The 18,555-nt window shown below is 43.4% G+C and overlaps 1 protein-coding gene across 1 annotated transcript; it reads right to left on the bottom strand.

Moving 5' to 3' along the window:
- Nucleotides 1–962: 962 nt before the first annotated feature.
- SAG (S-antigen visual arrestin) lies at nucleotides 963–16,197 on the bottom strand. The gene is made up of 16 exons (XM_059479144.1): nucleotides 16,077–16,197; nucleotides 14,723–14,890; nucleotides 14,102–14,162; nucleotides 13,971–14,015; nucleotides 13,503–13,696; nucleotides 12,741–12,800; nucleotides 11,583–11,650; nucleotides 11,263–11,398; nucleotides 10,866–10,950; nucleotides 9,942–10,014; nucleotides 8,782–8,919; nucleotides 8,414–8,491; nucleotides 7,478–7,501; nucleotides 6,995–7,059; nucleotides 1,700–1,709; nucleotides 963–1,056 (listed from the first exon to the last, which is right to left on the bottom strand). The coding sequence occupies exons 2-16, from the start codon at nucleotides 14,819–14,821 to the stop codon at nucleotides 963–965; spliced, it is 1,230 nt and encodes a 409-aa protein (XP_059335127.1). The 5' UTR covers nucleotides 14,822–14,890; nucleotides 16,077–16,197.
- Between the last annotated feature and the right edge of the window lie 2,358 nt (nucleotides 16,198–18,555).

Here is an 18,555-nt window from a genome sequence, read left to right on the forward strand (position 1 = left end):
GATTCAGGAAAATATGTGACATTTACACAGATAATGAGAATATCCAGATGAACAAGAAAAAACAAAGTTTGCAGAATGCAATCTCATTTCTTAGAGCATAAACCAACTGCTGGCAGATGGATGTTGGGAAAGGCTCCTCAGGGAAGGCTGCACCATAATTTCCTCCTTAATTTTCCTACCTTCTTTTGAAGCAGTTGCCTACAGGAAACTAGATTCAATACAGACTCTGTCTGGACTTGTACTTCTGTTTGGCATTCTATATAGGGAGCTTTAAGCAATTCATTGACAGTGCACATTTATCTCATCTTTAATAAGCTGGTTATTAAGCATATTGCTAGAAAGCTAATACTGTTTATCAGCATTGTCTGTGCTGTGGGAGACAACCTGTGAGACATTTAATGGTACAGAAAGTGAATGTAAAAGCCACATGGGGAGAGTGCAAGCACTGAAAAAACTCACTGGCTGAATTTGGTAAAGCATCAACGCAAAAGCAACCAAAAGGAAATAAAATGAGTTTTGCACAGTCTGCTGAGAAACTTTGATGAATCACCCATGGCTGCAAGCCAACCTTCCAGGCTAGGATTTCATTCACTGGCACTTCAAAGTCACAGACTCTGACACTGAGTAAGTCCAGGCAGGCTGCATAAACCCTCATTTAAGCTCTCACCAGTGATGAAAGCAACCAACCTTTTTATTAGGCAGCCCTGAAAGCAGAAGTCATGATATGGCAGATGTCCTGTCATCCTCTGGTAGCTTGAGTAAGAAGCAGGTGTTGTGTTTGCCCCATTCAAGGTGAATCTTGTAACAAGCAATAGAGACTCCTAATGTCATGTCCACTGACCTCAGGGCTGACCCTGGAGGACCATGTATGAACTGAGAACATGCAGATTACTAGAAACTTAGGTCCTACATTTGTAATTGAAGCCAGACAACACAGCTCCTTTGTCAGCCTGTTCTTTTAATCACTCATCAGTTGAGGGTGAATTCTTGTCCTCTTCATCAGGTGTATTCTTTAGCTTCTGACGAGCAAACTCCTCAAATACAAGCTCTGCTTCGCTGTAATGAAAGAAACACAGGTCTTTCAAAATGATGTTACTCTATTTTTACACCAGCAGACTGTAGGCAACACATAGGATGAAGAAGAGAAGCCCACAACAGACTGGTAATGTTTCCTTTGTCTCAAAGTGATTTGCATCACATTCCCACAGGCACCATCTTCACTGGTGCTATTCTAGCTAAAATGAAAAGCAGTTTATTGAGCAAGTCAAGGCACAAACTGAGGATGCTTTTCATCTGAACTGAATCGTGTCCATTCCAGATACATATTTATCAGCTAGTTGAACAGCCTAGAGCTTGCAAGGGGCTTTGTCCAGGAATAAAATGTAAAACATTTCACCCTTATTCCTTCTATACTAAAATAGAGACACATGGTCAAACCTAATAAGTTCCTTACACTTCCAGCTATAAAGCACAAACACATCCCTCCTGGGTGTGTTTGTGCTGTTAGGCAAAACACAATCTCTTAATCTAGCTTCACATGGCCAGTCACTGCTGATTAACTCAGAGCAGTCATTTGTCAGGCCACAGTAACTTGCTCACTTTGAATTTTAAGCTGGGGATTTCTGCACAGTTTTGAGGAGTTTAAAAAAGAGTCAATGCACAAGTGTAGCTAGAATGTGAAGTACTAAAAGAAACTTACCCATCCTTCCCTGCAGTCACAAGCATGCAGCAAAAGAGGAAAAGAGACACACTGGGTAGTCAGTACAGCAGATGGCTAAAACACTTGCAAAGTGTTTAATGCAAAAAACTTATAGACTGACAAGTCAGAGCAGTGACAAGAGCAGGATTTGCAGCAGTACAAGTAGAATTCCAGAAAGTCTCAAAATGTGCATAACTACACCTGATGAGGCAAATCTTGATCTCCCAAATGGAAAAGCATTCCAGCAATGCTGCCCAAGCTATCTGAAGGGCTGAGGAAGAAAGACAGATTTTCTCATCTACATTTGCTCATGGTCACAGCTGCAGGAGACATCTGTGCACACACTTGGACTCTGAGCTGACAGTGCTTGCATGACATGATGTCAGCTTTAGTTGCTCTATCACTGTGATTGAAGAAGTCAGCTTAGACTTAGATGAGAAGACAATGCTTTTGTTCAATAAACATGAAGGCATTAAAATTAGAGGTCAAAGTACAGAAACACCTCAGGGATCTCTCATCAGATGGGTTAAGGCTTTTGGAGCAACATTCCTGATTTCATATTGCCCTAAAAATGGTTTCAAGACTTTTGGCATTTGTGTTTCTTTAGTGGGATCTTTCCTAACCACACTATAACAAATCCTGCTTACTAGCAGAACTCCTTGAAAGTTGTTTCAGCACAGCCTAAAATAAACAGAAGACTGTATTTGCAGGGATTTTATTGTTCTCACAGTTATTTTAGGAAGGCATAGTCACTTAACTGGCTTACTTCTCATGGCTTTGGGTCAGGGAGCCAAGCACCCTTGTTCTACAGAAGCAAAAATCTGGGGCACTTCAGTGACTGGATAACTCACTACCTGGAGACTTCCCATCCACAACACACCACACACTGCTAGAAAAGTCAGCATTAAAAGTGTGCCAAAGGGGGCCACTCCAGCCAAAATGCCTCAAAGGATGGCTCGTGTAAAGACACTCCTGATGGAATCCCTCCAGACCAAGACAGAAGCCAAGATGAAGTCTGGAAAGTCTCAGGGCATGTATGCTTGATTGACATGGATTTAAAATGAAACATTTAGAACTTCTAAAATTTCCAACATATAAAGCATCATTCTCATTCCATTTTTTCTCCTTTAGTCGGCTCTCCTTCCCCTCTTGGAGGCACTTTCATTACTATGGGAACAGTGATATCAGTGATGTGGGTGAAGCTGAGCAAGATCCCCACCAGTGATCTGAAACTGATTTTACAAAATGGAGTGAGGGGGAAATAGCTATTGTTTCAATTTGGCACAGACTTAACTGTCAGGTAAATGATTACTGAGTCAATACACAGATAGTGTGGCAGCAGAGTAGTGCTTGTAATGTACCTCAGATGGAAGATTACATTCAAAAATGCACCACTGCACCTTCAGGCTGCAACACTAACTCCAACATGCTCCAATTGCATGCTAGCAGAAGTTAGACCCACTCCAGAGTTTCCTGGCTGTCCTGTGGCTTATTTAATATTATAATACTGAAAAATTCTCAGAAAATGGGTAACTTTTACTTTTTTAATTAGCATTCCAGCAATTGTTTTGAGGGTTGGGATAGGAGGGGATTGATGAGGGTCCAGAATACCATCGTCCTCTCAGGGGAGGGTTTTCTGGAAGCTTTTATTATGCAGCCACAGAAATTATTCCATATAGTTCAAGTCATAACATGTGGCAATTTTCAGTATAAACTTTCATTTAATCTCTCTTAACTTGATGGGGGAGAAAAGAAAAAGAGATTGGATTTTGTTATTTTCCAAGACATTCAATGCTTTAAAATGTCCTAATTTCTGAAAGTCACAATACCAAAACAGGGAAAGTATTGCTTTATTTCACTGTTAGAGGGATAAAGCATTCCTGGGTTTTTTGAAAACAGCCCTTTTGTGCAAGTTTAATCAGGGAGCAGATAAATGACCATTTGTTGAACAACAGCCAAAACAAAGGCCAGTGTCCAAGACATAAGCCCACAAAACATCAAACATCAGAAGATTGGCAGGAAAACCCCAGACCAAAGAATTCATGCTGAGACCACAGCCTTGAGGAAAACTCAGCAGGAACTTCTGAGCTAACTGCTGACCAGGAAAGGTTGGAAGCATGAAGAGACATAGCCCAGTTTGAATCTATCTTTAAAAGAAACAGATCCTTACACATTTTTTGTCAACAGGCGGAACAGACAGACTGCCAATGTGACAGGAGCTGCTTTGCCTAAAAATAACCACATGTGAACCACATGGGTCCAAAAACAGTCACAAAACCACCACACATGAAACATGCAAATCCTGGCCTAGCAGAAGATCAAGAGAAGGAAGTGATAAACACAGGGAGGCAAAGGTAGCAAGCTGCTTTTTTTCTGTCTCCTGCAGGCACAGGGAAGAAAGATCAAGCAATCTGCAATGGCCATGCACTGTGGCAGACCTGCTGTTTACTGAGTGATGAATGCTTCAGAGCTTGCTCACAGACAGCTAGAGAGGGCAAAGCCATCTGCTGTGAAACAGAGCACACAGCACTTGCTCACACTTGCCCTAGCTTGGCCCTGAAAATATTGCCTCATGTTCTTGGGAAGCTCTTATGTCTCTGAGGTTCCCTGTGCTCCAGTCAGCCCTGCATGATTAAATGCATTGATGCTACACGTTAGTTCTGCCATAAATCACCTTGGCTAGAGAAAAGGATATTCCCCACTGCAAAATAAATCACAATGTGTGGCATTTTTTAATCCCACTCCAGCTTTAACTCCATAAGATGGTTGCTCTGACTTCTTTCTGTTCTTCCAGCTGTGCCTTAAGACAGTCAAGTGAGCAGGAAGGTGCAGTAGGCAAATTGGTCACTACTGGCTCATCAATAAAAACAAAAGGGAATGGAAAAAGAAGATAAGGAGTGATCTCAAAACTTCCTGTGCATGCACCTCTGCCTACACTCACTGCAGAGGTTCTGAACAAGCCAACAAAGAAAAATTCCATCTTTTGGGACCTCTGAGATTCCAAACACTGTTTGTTGAAGCTCCATCTCTACAATTAAGCCTGGGTTTGCTTGATTCCAAATTAGATGGCATTTCACTAATGAAACACATTATGTTTCTCAGAGTTCCTGAGCTAAAGTGGTAGAAGAAAAAATTAAAAAGCCTGAACTCACAACTGGGAAAAGTGATAAAGCACAGTGCATGGAAAACTACCAACCAATAAAGCTGAAAAGTGTTTCAGTTTACCAGCTTCATATGTGAGACTGTTTTATTCCCTGTAATAAGCTCAGACACCACATTCCAGCACAGTTTTCAAGTTAGCTATTCAGGCTTCAGAGGAATTCTCTGTTGTGTTAGAGTATCTGTTTTTAAGAGAAAGCATTTACTTCCTGTGTTAACCATTTGCAGAGCTTTCCCATGGGAGAGCTCCTGAAATTACCTGCATTTTTTTCAGTTTATAAGAAACCTCGTATTTCCATCTGTAAAAAATGCAAGGAACATAGCTGACACTTCTGACAGCAGGCTTCTAGAAGACTTTGATGTAGCAAACAACATGTGGGCTGTGCCTCTGGTAAGAGGATGTGCTGGGGGAAGTGATCTGAGAAATGTTGCAGGTCTCCCTTTTCCTGGTAAAGTCTCTGCCCACATCCTTTTGAGTGTACTGTATAAAGGAGTACATCATCCCTCCTTTGAAATTATCTTAGAAGGGAGAATTGCCTGACTTCCATTTTTCCTCATATTACAAATGCTTCTGCCAAAAGTATAAAGTAATAAAAAGGGGTTGTTGGCATTTTTAACACCAAAAAAGCAATGCAAAAATTCACACCATTCTAAAAATGTAAAACTCCTTACAATTGCCTAAACCTTTGGATGAGCCTTGTTAGAAGCTTCCAAGCTTTCCTTGGTGTCCATGAAAGCTCCTGAGCTGCCCAGAGGCACTAGATGGCCCTCACCAGCCACACTCCTGGGATCACCAGTGCCATCCCACCCTCCACCACTTCTGTGCCAAGAGAATGTGCTGGCACTGCTCACAGCAGGGGCTTTCCCAGGGAAAATGAGTTTCCTGTAGTGCAACTGTTAGAGGAGAGATAAAAGCTACCTTTGCCCACTCCAGCACATCCATAATTAGCTGGGAATCAGGCTGATTCCCAGCCAGAGCATCTGAGTGTGGAGTGGATCACCAGCTCTCTTCTCATTGCTCACACTTGATTCCTCCAACAGCTTCACACAGTAAGGACTCAAGTCACCCCTTTCTAATGCTTCCAGTATAGACCAAAGCATTTATCTCAGGATAACTCTTCTCAAAGGTTCCACTGTCACTTTCATGTGAAAGTTTCATGTTCTTAGAAACAGCACTTTAGGTCAGTTTGGGCACAAAGAGAAAATGAAAGAAAGAAAAACGAGCACAAAAGCAGCCATGGCTTTTGTTTGAAGCCCACTGAACTTTGTCTCAGTATAGAGAGTAGGACAAAATGGCTCATCTGTAAAAGCCCCAGCAGGAAAGGGCTGGCCTGTCTGGTGGTCAGGAGAGACTTCAGATGCTGTACAGGAGCTTCTGATTTAATGTGAGCACCTTGCAATCTCTGGTGCTCACCATTGGTGAACTGAGCCAGCCAGGTCTGAGGAAGTGGGAGCATGGTCTGACAGCCTCTGGCATCTCATCCCAAGCCCAAGATGCCTGGGTAAGGCTTGCTCCTCACACTGTTACAGAGGTCCCTCACTTCCACACAGAGACCTAACACTGAAGAGATGTTGCTTTTGGATAACTACTGAACAAGAAGGCCACATCACAGACACCATGGCAAATGCCACATCAAGTAACAGGGACTCAAGAATCATCAGTGGTTTTATCATTTCTTCACTTTGCTTAAAAGTATTTGGCTTTGTACAATGCTGATGAATGTTAGGTATTTTCTGTGTCAGATTTTTTATTTTTTGCTTATACTGCAATCTGGCTGGGAATTGCTGACAGATTCATATGGGATCTTTTGCACTGCAGTCATAAGATTTAACTGTGCAGAGCTTCCTAAAACCCCTGTTCTCTGAGCTGTGATTCCATACATGAAAGATGAAAGGGAACATGACTCTTTTCCATTTTCTCCCATCTTTGCATCCCTGCTCTCTGTTATTTAGTGCCTGGAGGTTGCTACACACGCACACACACATATATAGACACACAACCACACAGAACAGTTCCATACTGGAGCCTTGTAGGCTCTGAAGGCTTCCTGTAGCACAAATCACTCTAAGCCTTACAATGGTGAGATGTCACCAGAGCCTGTTAATGAACAAAGGCAAAAACCAGGTGTAACTGACCTGCTGGGTTCTTTTCCTCAGGTTTGGGGTGCATGAGACGAAATGGCAGCTCTGTGCCCACTTCACTTTAGGGAGAAGAAAGAATGCATCAGATCCACAGCTCCACAAACATGCCTGGTTCAGCCTCCTTCCTTCTTAGACCAGCCTGAGCCCTCAGCTCCAGCTTCACCCATTCTTTCATATTTTTCTAATAATAATTTTCCTCTCAAAAAAATTTAAGCTCAAATTTCTCCATAAATATCCCAGGCATATTCACTTACATAGACTGGGTTTATTGTGTGTTGAATGTACTTGCATGTATATAAAATCAAAAGATATTTTTGTAATAGCTTCATTTTCACAGGAGAACCACAAACTACTTGCTTCTAACAGCTTAAGGGACAGTTGCTTTTTTAGGGAGGTGAGAACGGCAATAAATAAAGAGAATAAAGAGATGAACTAACAACTAGAACTGCACGATCTGAAAAGGAAGATGACATTTACCTGGAAGTGAGGTCTCCCAGTATGCTACAAAAGAAAAGAAGGAGAAAAACAAAGAATGTTTAATGTCTCTCTATTCTGGTGCTCCAACAAGTGCTGTTTAATTGGTGGACTACTGAAATAACTTTCCTCATGTACTGTTCTCTACTTGCACAAATTCAACTGAACTTGTTTCTAAAAAAGGTAGCCTTACTTTTTCATGTCATTCCCATGGACAAAGAGTTTAGTTTTTGAACTCCTGACCAAGTATTGGGTATGGCCCCTTTTCCAAGAGCCAAAAGGCAAGTGGATGACCACAGAAAGCAGCAGGTATTTTATCACAGATTAGACAAATCTTTGATGCATTTTTACAGTAGCATGAAGCATAGATAAATGAAATACAAAGGTAAATGGTGACTAGCATCAACTGAGAGTCACAATCCTGGTCCTTTTTTTGCACTGTATCCTGGATCTAACTCATGTTGATAACATCAGCTTTACCCAGAAACCCAGAAAGGTTCTGTACTGACTGAGTACAGAACCTGAGCTACAGTATTTATGACTCTCAGGCACATTCTGCTTCTCACCTTCTGCTCTGGGAGAACAGCCATGCCAACAGAAGAGGTTCACACCAAGTTTCCCCTCACTTCTCACAAAGTTTCAAAGCTAGGTTATAGCTTTGAAACAAAAATTGCGATGCAAACCAGAGGTTCCTACTTCAACCATGAAGTTATATGGTATCTAAGGAGAGTAACACAAACCATTTGGCTCAGGACAAGTGCTATGGAAAGGCCAAGACTGTTTTCCAGGCAATTTATGCTTTACAGGGAGCCTCATATCCTCTAACATGTGCCCTTTCTCTTGGGGTGGACTGTTCTGGTCTCTCCTCACCCATCAATGATAAACACATTCCCCTCCCTTAACTCCAGGCAGATGTAGCAAAAAGTGTGTTACACTTACCCTGGAACAGTGAGCTTCACTTTGATCTTGTAGGAAACCAGAATCCCCATCACTGTCTTGTCTATTCCATCCTTAATGCTGCCAGAGAAAACAGAGAGCAGGGTGAGGTGGCACAGCAGTATAGCAACAACACACACCTGGAGCAAGAACAAGGGGAACACCCTGGAAGTGGCAGGCAAGCCTCAGGCACAGCCAATAACTCTCCAGATCTGTGGTCCCTGTTCACCCTGAAGGAAAATCGCAGCATTAGTAATGGTGCCATATGTATCCATCTGGGCACAACAAAGTCCTGAGGGAAGTGTCTCCTCCATGCTCCCCTCCTCTCTCTAACTCTCCTACTACCTGGAACCATTTAAAACTCCACTCACATGGTACTAGAAGCCAAGTTGGTGTCCTCATCCTTCAGTTTTCCATCCAGAGCTATTTCCCGTGTCTCCCGGTTATTTGCAAGCAAGGGCAGAACTGTCAGTGTCTTGGTCAGGCTACTGTTTGGCAGCACCTTTTCACTGAAAATAAGAAGGGAAGTGATACACTGGTTTGTTACACACCCAACTAGGAGAATTTCCAAACAGGTTACAAAGCTGCCCAAAAGGAGAGGAATTTATCTCTGCAAATTCAGTTGTCAACAATACAGATGTCCACCTCTAATCTAGTCAGCAAAATTCCCTTTCTAATCAACAGAGAAAAACAAGCACTTATAGAAAATGCCTAATTTCACATTAAAGCAGAAAAGTAGGTTAAAACCACAGAATAATGGAATGGCTTAGGCTGGAAAAGCCCTTTAAGATTATCAAGTTCAACCACTAACCCAACACTGCCAAGGCCACCAGTGAACCATGTCCCTAAGTGCCACATTGTTTTTTCCTAATATCTAATCTACACCTCCCCAAGTGCCACACCCTCTGTGCTGCAAAGCTCTGAATTTGGACAAAATGAATCCTAGTTGAGAACACCAATACTGAATGGAAAACATGTCCCTAAGCTACAGAGCACAACACCAGACAAATATAAAGCACCTGGGTATGCCCCGCCCTCCTCACAGTGTGGGGTTCAGAGCTGCACTGCCAGTACAGTGAAGAGAAGCAAGTGGTTCTCCATAACATCTACAGACTCCAGGTTTCTGTGGGGTTTGTCAGGCCAGAAGAAATCAAATGAAATGCTCTTGCTCAAGCAAGAGTATCCATGACTCCAGTCAAACAGCAGCACCTTTCAGAAAAGTGTTGCATCTCTATTTAAAGATTCCCAGCAACTGGGAACCTTCTGCTGCCACCACTAAGTTTGTCCAGCAGGTAATTACTCTTCAAACCTCTTCTGCAACATCCCCATTTCCTGAAAAAACATGAGGATCTCTGCTGCTCTATGAAAGGGGACCAGCTGCATCTAAAGAGTATGAGTGGTGTGGCACACACAAGGTAAGAGGACAAAAAACTCTATCAGCAGGAGACTGACAGACTGTAAGTATGAGAACCTCTCATCACTGATGATGAGGGTAATTAAAAGGTGTGAAGGAGTAGGAGCATTCACTCACTGTGCTTCCTCAGCAGCCACCACTTTGGTGTAGAAGTCACTGGAGTACAGCACCACATTGGCCACCTGCTCCACTGAGGGAGAAAGAAGAAAGCAGACACTCAGGGGTGTGCATGCACCACAAACAACACAGTTGCCCCCACCCCAAGTCCCAGGAATGGGAAACATGGTGAAGAAAGCAGAAAACCCCATCCATTTAGAGCCTGAAGGGACCATCAGGACAGAAAGCCTGACTTGGACAGAGACCAACAGCACACCAATGGCCAAAGTCTGTCTTCCCTGAAAGGCACCTGGCCTTGATTTGGAGACAACAGAAGGAGCCTCAGCCATTTTGATCTCTCCCTGCCTTCTTTTCTCTTTCCCATCCTTTGTCTCTCAGACTGTGTTCTCCAGCTCTGCAGCTGGTGGGATGAAAACATGTAGTGTCACATATAAAACACTGGCACAGCAATGAAGCTCAGCCCCTGCCCTCAGCTTCCTCAGGAGCAATGACACTGTTGCTGGCAGAGTTTCTCACACTGCCAGAGGTTTCTGCAATGCCAGGCAAAGCTGTGTGTTATCTAGGCACATTCACAGTTAGCAGGAGCATCAGACTGACAGGAGCCCTTCCCACTGACCTCCCAATAAGGGTGCCTTTCCCCCACTTTTCCCACACCTGCACTGCTCACTGCAGGAGCCAGACCCCTTCTCTTTTTCTATAGGGGAAAATCTGGTGCCTGAAATTAGGACATACAAGTAACCACAGGAATCAGGAGAAAAGCTACAGCACTTCACTTGATGAATAGCAAAGAAACAGCAACAACACGGGGGAGGGACAAATTCCTGATATCCCCAGCTGCCTTCTTAAACTGTTACAAGCACTAAATTCTGTCTCTCTTTCAGACCTATTGCACTCAAAGAATCCCAAGCAACAGTAAAAACATACCCTGGACTTTTATCTTCTTCACAGTTTTGTCTGTGTTGTTGTTGATGGTGACAGTGACTGGAATGGGCTCACCATGGTAGTATACCTAGAAGGAATGTGATGCTCAGAAATCCAGCCAGGAGACTTCTTCTGAGCCTTAACCCCTCTAGTTCCCCTAGATCACACCTCACAGTGGCCAGACAGGGGAAATGACCCCTCCCAGCGATTCATGACTCCTCTTTCAATGACTTCAAATGTGTTTGGCAGGGCTTCAACCACCCCTAGCAGTAGCCACTGACAGAAATGACATTCGAGCCCTTGAGTGCTGGGACAAGTCAGTCTCAGCTGAGAAAGCAGCAAATGCCCATTGGCCTGCAGGTACCACGATGCCCCCAGCCCCAGGGCAAACCCCCCTCACCTCTTTACTGAGGCAGGCTTTCATGTGCAGGGGCTTGTTGGACATGAAGAACTGCCAGGTGGTCTCTGCACAAGGCTGGGGTCCTGGCTTCTCCGGAGCATACTGCACCTTACGGATCAGCAGACGTGCAGAGTTCCTGGGAAGGAGCAGAGGACACCATGGTGACACCCAGTGCTTGGCAGAGGCAGGAGCTCTGCATTCCCATGTGCTTACACCCAGGAAGTCACTGACAAGGGGGCAAAGCTGAACAAACAACCCAGGTGCATCACTGGACCACCCATCCCCTTAAGGCAAAGCTGAAGAGAGACACATCCTGTTACCTCCTATGAATTCTCTCTTCCACATTTTCTGTTGAGAAAGCTTTCACCTCAAAGTCCACCCCACAAGTCTGCCAGACAGAGAAAGGACAGCTGTGAAATCAGGATCAGAAGACAGGAACATCTGCAGATGTTTCAGTATCTTTCTGCACACCAGAAACTGGCAGACTCCTGCCAGCTGCAAATTATTCTGGCCTCCCACCACTGTCACAGACATCCCTGACAACTGGTGTTGGCACATTCACCTGTTCTACAGTGCTTCTGATAAATGAGACTTAATCCCAGCCTCTGGGAGATGCCATCCCTTCTCCTGAAAGGCTTCCTGTGAGACCAGTGCTGGAAAGGTCACACCATAAGACTGCCCAGTGTGCTGCACTGCCTGGCCCACCCTAGGTTTCTGAACTGAATTTTGAGTTGGCTTTGTAATGCCAAAACCAGCATCTAAGGAGTGGAAGTGATCATGCCAAGCTAACCTTTGCTTTATCAGGTTTATAGCATCATGGGGCACCTGTGTGAGTCCCAGCTAATTCTCTACAGAGACATTTTTGCTAGAGTATCATTCCCTGGCATAAAACACAGGTTATCCCTTTTGCACTAGGTTTGCACAACCCTCATCCCACTTTGCCTGGCTGATTGCCCAGTTCTGCTGTCCAGACAAGCATCTAGTCAAGTATAAAAGGAATATTTTTAACAGTATCAGAAATCCAGAACATATAATTATTTAGCAACTTTTACAACAGGTTTTTTGTTCTGTTTACTCATATGTACAAGCCAGGTCTTCTCTGCATTTAATTCAGGGCAGGTCTCAACACATGTTATTTATAGCAATCTGTGAGATTTTAGGCACTCGGTCTCTTTTTCTTTCATGTAGCCTCACAGCCACAATCATTTTATGTGCAGCCAAACCACAAATCATGTGATAGTCTTAAAGAAGCTACAACACTGCAGATTTTGTAGTCTTGCTGCTATTTGTTTGGATTCCCTTTCTTATTCTGAGAATTTCAACTCCAATTTGTGACACATAATTGTAGCCCTTAGTTCCTGACATTTGTAAAATCAGTATCACCTTCTCCTACTCTCAAGTTAAACAAATTCCCATGGGTTTTTTTCCCATCTGACTTTCCTTAACCCTTATAAGCACAAATGTCCCACTGGCCTCACCTTATCAACATCACGAGGTGCAGGCTGCAGACAGACTGAGCAAGGCAGGTAATCTGGAAACTGTGGGAGGAAGAAGAGGAAATGCCCCAAACCAATAGTACACAGATGTTTTAGGTAACATAGTGCTCACAAAAGCAGTCCTGAAGACAAGGGATCATTCATTGTAATGCTGTAACCCTTTGGAATTCTGGCTAGTATACTTGCCTTGTATGAACAAATCTCTTTCTTCCAAAAATAGTTTAAAAGTCAAGAAAAAAAAAAGTCCATGCACAATGTGAATCTTCCTCAGGAACACGAAGACAGACATATGAGTGACAGTACTGGAAGGATTTCCTGTTAGAATTTGGCAGTCAGCTGTCATTTGTCATCAGCTGTCAAAGACCTTTTCATCTCCTTATTTGATCCAAAGTTTTTAAAGGATTTGGCACTGGGGCAATGGTAAAAAATATTCCAGCTCCTCAGGAACAGGAAGGCAAGAATATATGGGCTGTTGCTAGCATAAAGCCATTGCAAATTCCCTTGCCTTTTTTAAGAAAGCACTTCTCACAGTGGTGTGATCACTGCTCAGTTAGATCTTCTTGCACTTTACCTCTCAGGATTGAAAGAAGTAAGAAAAACATTGGTAACACCATCTGTCACTCAAAATTGGAACTTGCAGAACATGAATTCACTATAAATTCCCATCTTCAGTTCATCACCAGGCCTCAGCAGCCTGGTAACTACAAACAAGAAGAGAATCAGAGGCTCTTCTGAAACACTTACTGTAAAGAAAAAGGGATAAGCATTTTTGCCCAGCTTCTTTAGCAGAGATTCCTGCAAGAGGGTGAGAGACTCTGGCTTGTCAGCAGGCGGGTACACCTGGACCCTGGAGAAGAAGAGGTCCCGGCGGAAGGCGAGGCCGATCACGTCGATGTCCTCCTGGCCGTAGCGGAACACGCACGTCAGCGACACAAACACTGGCAAGAAGCACAGCACAGGTGAAACAGGAAGCAGGAAAATGGTGGAGCCAGGCTGAGATGGGGACACCTTCTGCCTCAGGAAGACATGGGAACTCATTTCAACACTTGCATAACCCAGTGAGGACTCATCCCACGTGTAACAACAGACAACATTGATAAGAAGCCCATTTCACTGAGGCAGAGAGGTACATTTGTACCCTTCAAAGGTTCTACCTTAGCATCTCACTCAGAAAGACAATTTCTGAGAAATACATTGCATAAAACCTCAAACCTTTTTTCCCCTTGATAATAGCAGGATCCACCAATACAACACCATCTGAAAGAAAGGGGAAAAATGAAGATTAACATAGATAAAAGCAGGGTTGAGAGCAGGAAGAGCAGCACATAACCTCGTGGACTTACCTACAGGTTCTACATTCCCTATGTTGTCAATGTAGTCCCGCTTTCCCAGGTAGATGGTCAGCTGTGGGGACAGGATGACCACAGTTGAACAATAAAATGTTTGTGGTTGTTGAGGGAAGGGGGACACACATCACAGAGCTATAAATTTTGCAGAGATCAGAACAATTCCATTTTAAGTGGAATTTTTTTTTCCAGCAAACATGCCACCCCCACCAGACTCAACAGGATTATCCACCTGCAGGACATCAGAACTGAAGACCTGATCTAGACCAGCTCCCAAAAGTACAACACAAATACTTGTGCATGGAATAAAGAAGTGTAGATTTAAAGATTTTTGGTGCTGTCAGGTTGGAAAAACAATGAATCAGGTTTGTTTTGAACACTTATCAGTAGAAGTACAACCCAGGAGGAGAGTGAGGTAAGCTGCCTTGTCTTGTATTATAACACATGAAAAGTTTGCCCTAAAAACTGCTTACATCGTCTCCTCAAACTCAGTAGTAATACGGTCACGGTCCTTCTTCAGAACAAAATAAAGGGGGCAGGAAGGAGCTTTCTAATAAGTCTTCAGTCTGACTACAGGTAAAACTCAAACCTAAATAAGCCCATTATTACTGTACTCACAGCTTTGTCACGGGTGCTTTTTCTGAAGATAACTTGTTTTGGAGGAGAATCAGCATTCTTCCCACCAGTCCCAGTCTTTTGAGACTCAGGGCGGCTCATGGTGAAAGACAGGGATGTGACTCTGGGTGAATGAAGCTCTTCTGTCCCCAAATGTCCTGTGCCAGATGCCTGGGAAAAATAGGTGGATGAGATAAAAGCAGCAGGTAAAGCAGTGAACTCCTGGTGTTGTTTCAGACCCCCTCACACATCCAAATGGTGGCTCTGTCTAAAAGCTACCAAGGTGGTTTGTGTTGATAAGGAGTCAGGCCAATTCCCAAATAAGAACTCATCTGTGCTGTTGCATTTTCCTCAACCAGAACCCAGTGCAGCCCATTATGGGCAGAGCAGCAGTGAGCTCAAACCAGAATGCACCATAAGGATAGAACAGTCCAGCCACCTGCCCAGAAAGGCAACAATTATACTTAGAGGTAGGGAACAGCTTGCACCTGAGGGGTAGAAAACATAAGGAATAAAAAATATGGAATAAAAATTCTTCAGGAGAAGAAAAATAAGGAGGGAAAGAAAAGCGGTGGGGGGGGGGGGGGGGGGAAGAGAATGGGGGGGAAATAAGAGAAGCAGTGGAAAAAAGAAGGGAAGAAGAGAAAGGGCACAAGGGCACAAGAGATATCCAGAGAGAGAAGTGCAGAAAACCTAAGTGGTACAAAGCAGAGAGAGATTAACTTTTCATTCTGTTTTAAGACACAAAATAGCATCCAGTTAATGATCAGACAACAAATTTAAAATAAGGTGAAGCATTTCCCCAGTTAACAGAAGATTCAAGGTGGCTCTGGTAATCACCAATATGAATTGAATCACAGCATTACACACATTCACAGGGAAAAAGGCTTTTGGCAGCTTTTGGATGAGGATCCAGGAGCAACCTTAACCCTGTAAGATTATGAAGAAAAGGAGCAGCGTCAAGAAAGGATGATGCCACACAGGCACCATCCTGTCCTTACACTCCTCACCATCAGAGCTGTGTGAATGAGAGCACTGCTAGATAGACCCCAGCTCTGATGAGTATGACTGTCCTTGCAGTTTGCTCCAATTCTATTCCTCAGCTTGCTTTCCCATTTCAAAACTGCTTCGGGAGTAAAACAGTTTATAGGGCCTATTTGCAGACAACAAACCATAGAAAAAGTAAATACTTGGCTTCTTGGAAAGCTGAAAAATATCTAAGGCAGACATTAGAAACAGACCATACACATGTAAGCACTTCTATTTTCATTAAGTAGGTTTTTCAAGCCCAGATCAGTATTTGTTGCTGACTAGACATGCTGTAGACTCAAACACAACAGCAAATAACATCAAGTACCTTGCTGTGTTCAAAGTGGCACAGGAGCTTCCACAGACAGTGATGGGAACTTCTAAATTATTGAAGAAAGATGAATTTTCCAAGGCAGCCGTGTCCTATGCTTCTTTGCATCTAGCAGAGGGAATTACTGCCCTCTTCACAAGCAAGGAAGACAATTTGTAGGGGATTGGAAAGCTCGTCTCCAGTTGCGTCCATCCAGGATTTCAATAATTAATCCCTCTGCAAGAGCAAATATTGTACCTGGGCTGAGATTCAGCTGGGAAGTGGTTAAGTCAGCAACAACAAGGCATTAGCTAAGGACACTCAGCTAGTCAGTGAAGAGGTGTACAATGTCCTATTCACATGTTTTGCAAAGACTTATGAAGCACAGGCCAGCTACTGAAAGCAGTTTATTCTAAAGCTCTATCTCCTCCTTCCTAGGGCTGCAGGACATGCAGCCTAGTAAGAAACTGAACATACAAGAGCCATTTATGAAAAAGGGAGTTTATAAAACACTAAAATGCCATTTTGATGGCCTGTCAAACACTGAGAACAATGCACTATTCTCAGGATCACTAAGCAATTTATCTATTACTGCTTCACCAGCAGCCAACTGACATGCTGATGCAAAACAATAGACTGCTGGTTTGTACAATCTCCCCCTCAATTTACTTAAAAAACCACATCATCTCGGATTTAAGAAACACAGATATTTCAATTAACTTCAACTTTGCTGCTCCTTAATCTTCCAAGAGTAGCTTTCCCCACCCACCAGTGAATTTGGGCCTGGTATTTTGCACAACAGTATATGTTAACTTTTGGGTTGTGAGTTGTAGGAACAGCTGTAGCTTTCCTCTGGCTGCATCTGTTCATTTGATTAACAAAGATCACATGATATCCTGTCCACTTGCCAGCCTAAAAGCTCCCTCCAGCTCAAGCAAACTTGCAGTCACAGATCAAGCTTGCTTTTCACAATCAATCACTGACATTTGCCTGAATATAGTGGCCAGGGCTACAAAAATCACTCAAAAAAAAAAAAAATCAATGACAGAGCCAATGTTCCTCAGCTCTTTCAGGGTTCCAGCAACATTTTATTAACTGGAGGTGGATTATTTGGAGAGCCTAATCACTACTCTGTCTAATCAACTCTGGCAAACACAAACCAGCCAGGCTGGAACCACAGAAATTCACACGTGCCTGTGCTGCAGAAGGGAAGCCAGGTCCTTATTGTAGGAAGTAAGGAAGAAACCTCAGAGATGAAACTCAGTCACACTTTGCAAAAGCAAAAGGAAGGGAGCTGGTTTTGTACAAGTCTGTGCTGCAGCCACTGCAGGGTTATTAGTTCTCCAGGAGAGGATGAGCATTCCTGTTGGCACATGTACCATTGCAGACATCTTCAGAGGATCTTGGGAACAGCTTCTCTGTAACACAGGCTCCTAGTGCACCCTTAATCCAGAGAAGAAAGATGCCCAACCCACCCCCAAATCCACTTGAAGGGCAGCTCCACCTCTGGCAGCAAAACTGCTACAGCCACCTCTGCACTGCAGGTTCCTTCATTTGCTCTTCTCTCTGCAGGCTGGAGCAGGAAAGGAGGCAATGGAAGTAATCAAAATATAGGAAAAAAAGAAAAGCTAAAACTGCTCACTAGAATGTCTTACATACCTTGGTGCTAAGGAACCCTAATCTAAAATGCTTAAGGATTTAGCTAGCTGGCTTCTATCCTTCAGCATTATTAACCTGCTTCATAACAGCATCAATGCACCTAGCAAAGCCCTTTGAGTAAGATCTGTGTCCATGCTGTACAAAAACACAAGTGCAGCAGTCTAAATTATAAACATCCTAAACCCATTCTGATCCTCCTCAGCAGAGCCTGCAGTTTTTATTATGCTAATCTCCCAATAATCTTTCATCATGCTGACTTGCCACTTTGTGATCTGCTTTCCTGCAGTAACCAAGGTCACCTGGACTCGTGGCAGATGCCTTTTCAAGGACCATATGCCACTGCAACAGGCAGAAGAAAAAATACCTTGCCCTTAGAAACTGTTCAGAATGCCAACTTTCCATTTTTGCTAGTTCTCACATCCATGAGCTGAATAAAAGCTTATTTTCTGATGAGAAACAGAGGGTGGGCAAGTGACAGCTATTGGTTATGAAATTTGTACATTGAAGAGCTGAAGACTTTGCTTCATCACTCAAGCTGGAACCAGAGCAACATCTTCAAAAGGGTTTTTGTGTTTTTAAAGAAATGTGCAACTCCTATTCCTGCCTTAAAAACTTGACAAGCTAGCCGTCAAAGCCTCACAGCAGAAAAAGACATCTATTTTTAGCAGTGTTTGAAATACAGATCCTGATTTCCTCAGTTCACTAGTTTATCTAAAACATCCAACAATACATCAACCTTTCAAGGACAGAGACAGAGGCACTTGTTCAATGAGGCAAGACTTTCTTCAGTCTCAAGGCAGGACTACTGAGACAGTGCAAGCCCAGGCTGCACCTGCAG

The sequence above is a fragment of the Ammospiza nelsoni genome, chromosome 10, assembly GCF_027579445.1.
Source record: "Ammospiza nelsoni isolate bAmmNel1 chromosome 10, bAmmNel1.pri, whole genome shotgun sequence".
Classification (NCBI taxonomy): Eukaryota; Metazoa; Chordata; class Aves; order Passeriformes; family Passerellidae; genus Ammospiza; species Ammospiza nelsoni.

What these genes read in the sequence shown, in the direction of transcription:
- SAG (XM_059479144.1), bottom strand. Translation starts at nt 14,821, where the DNA reads ATGAGCCGCCCTGAGTCTCAAAAGACTGGGACTGGTGGGAAGAATGCT. An exon ending in GAAGAGAGAATTCATAGGAG is followed by an intron (nt 11,399 to 11,582) that starts GTAACAGGATGT and finishes GCTCCTTCCCAG; the next exon opens with GAACTCTGCACGTCTGCTGA. An exon ending in AAGCCTGCCTCAGTAAAGAG is followed by an intron (nt 10,951 to 11,262) that starts GTGAGGGGGGTT and finishes CATTCCTTCTAG; the next exon opens with GTATACTACCATGGTGAGCC.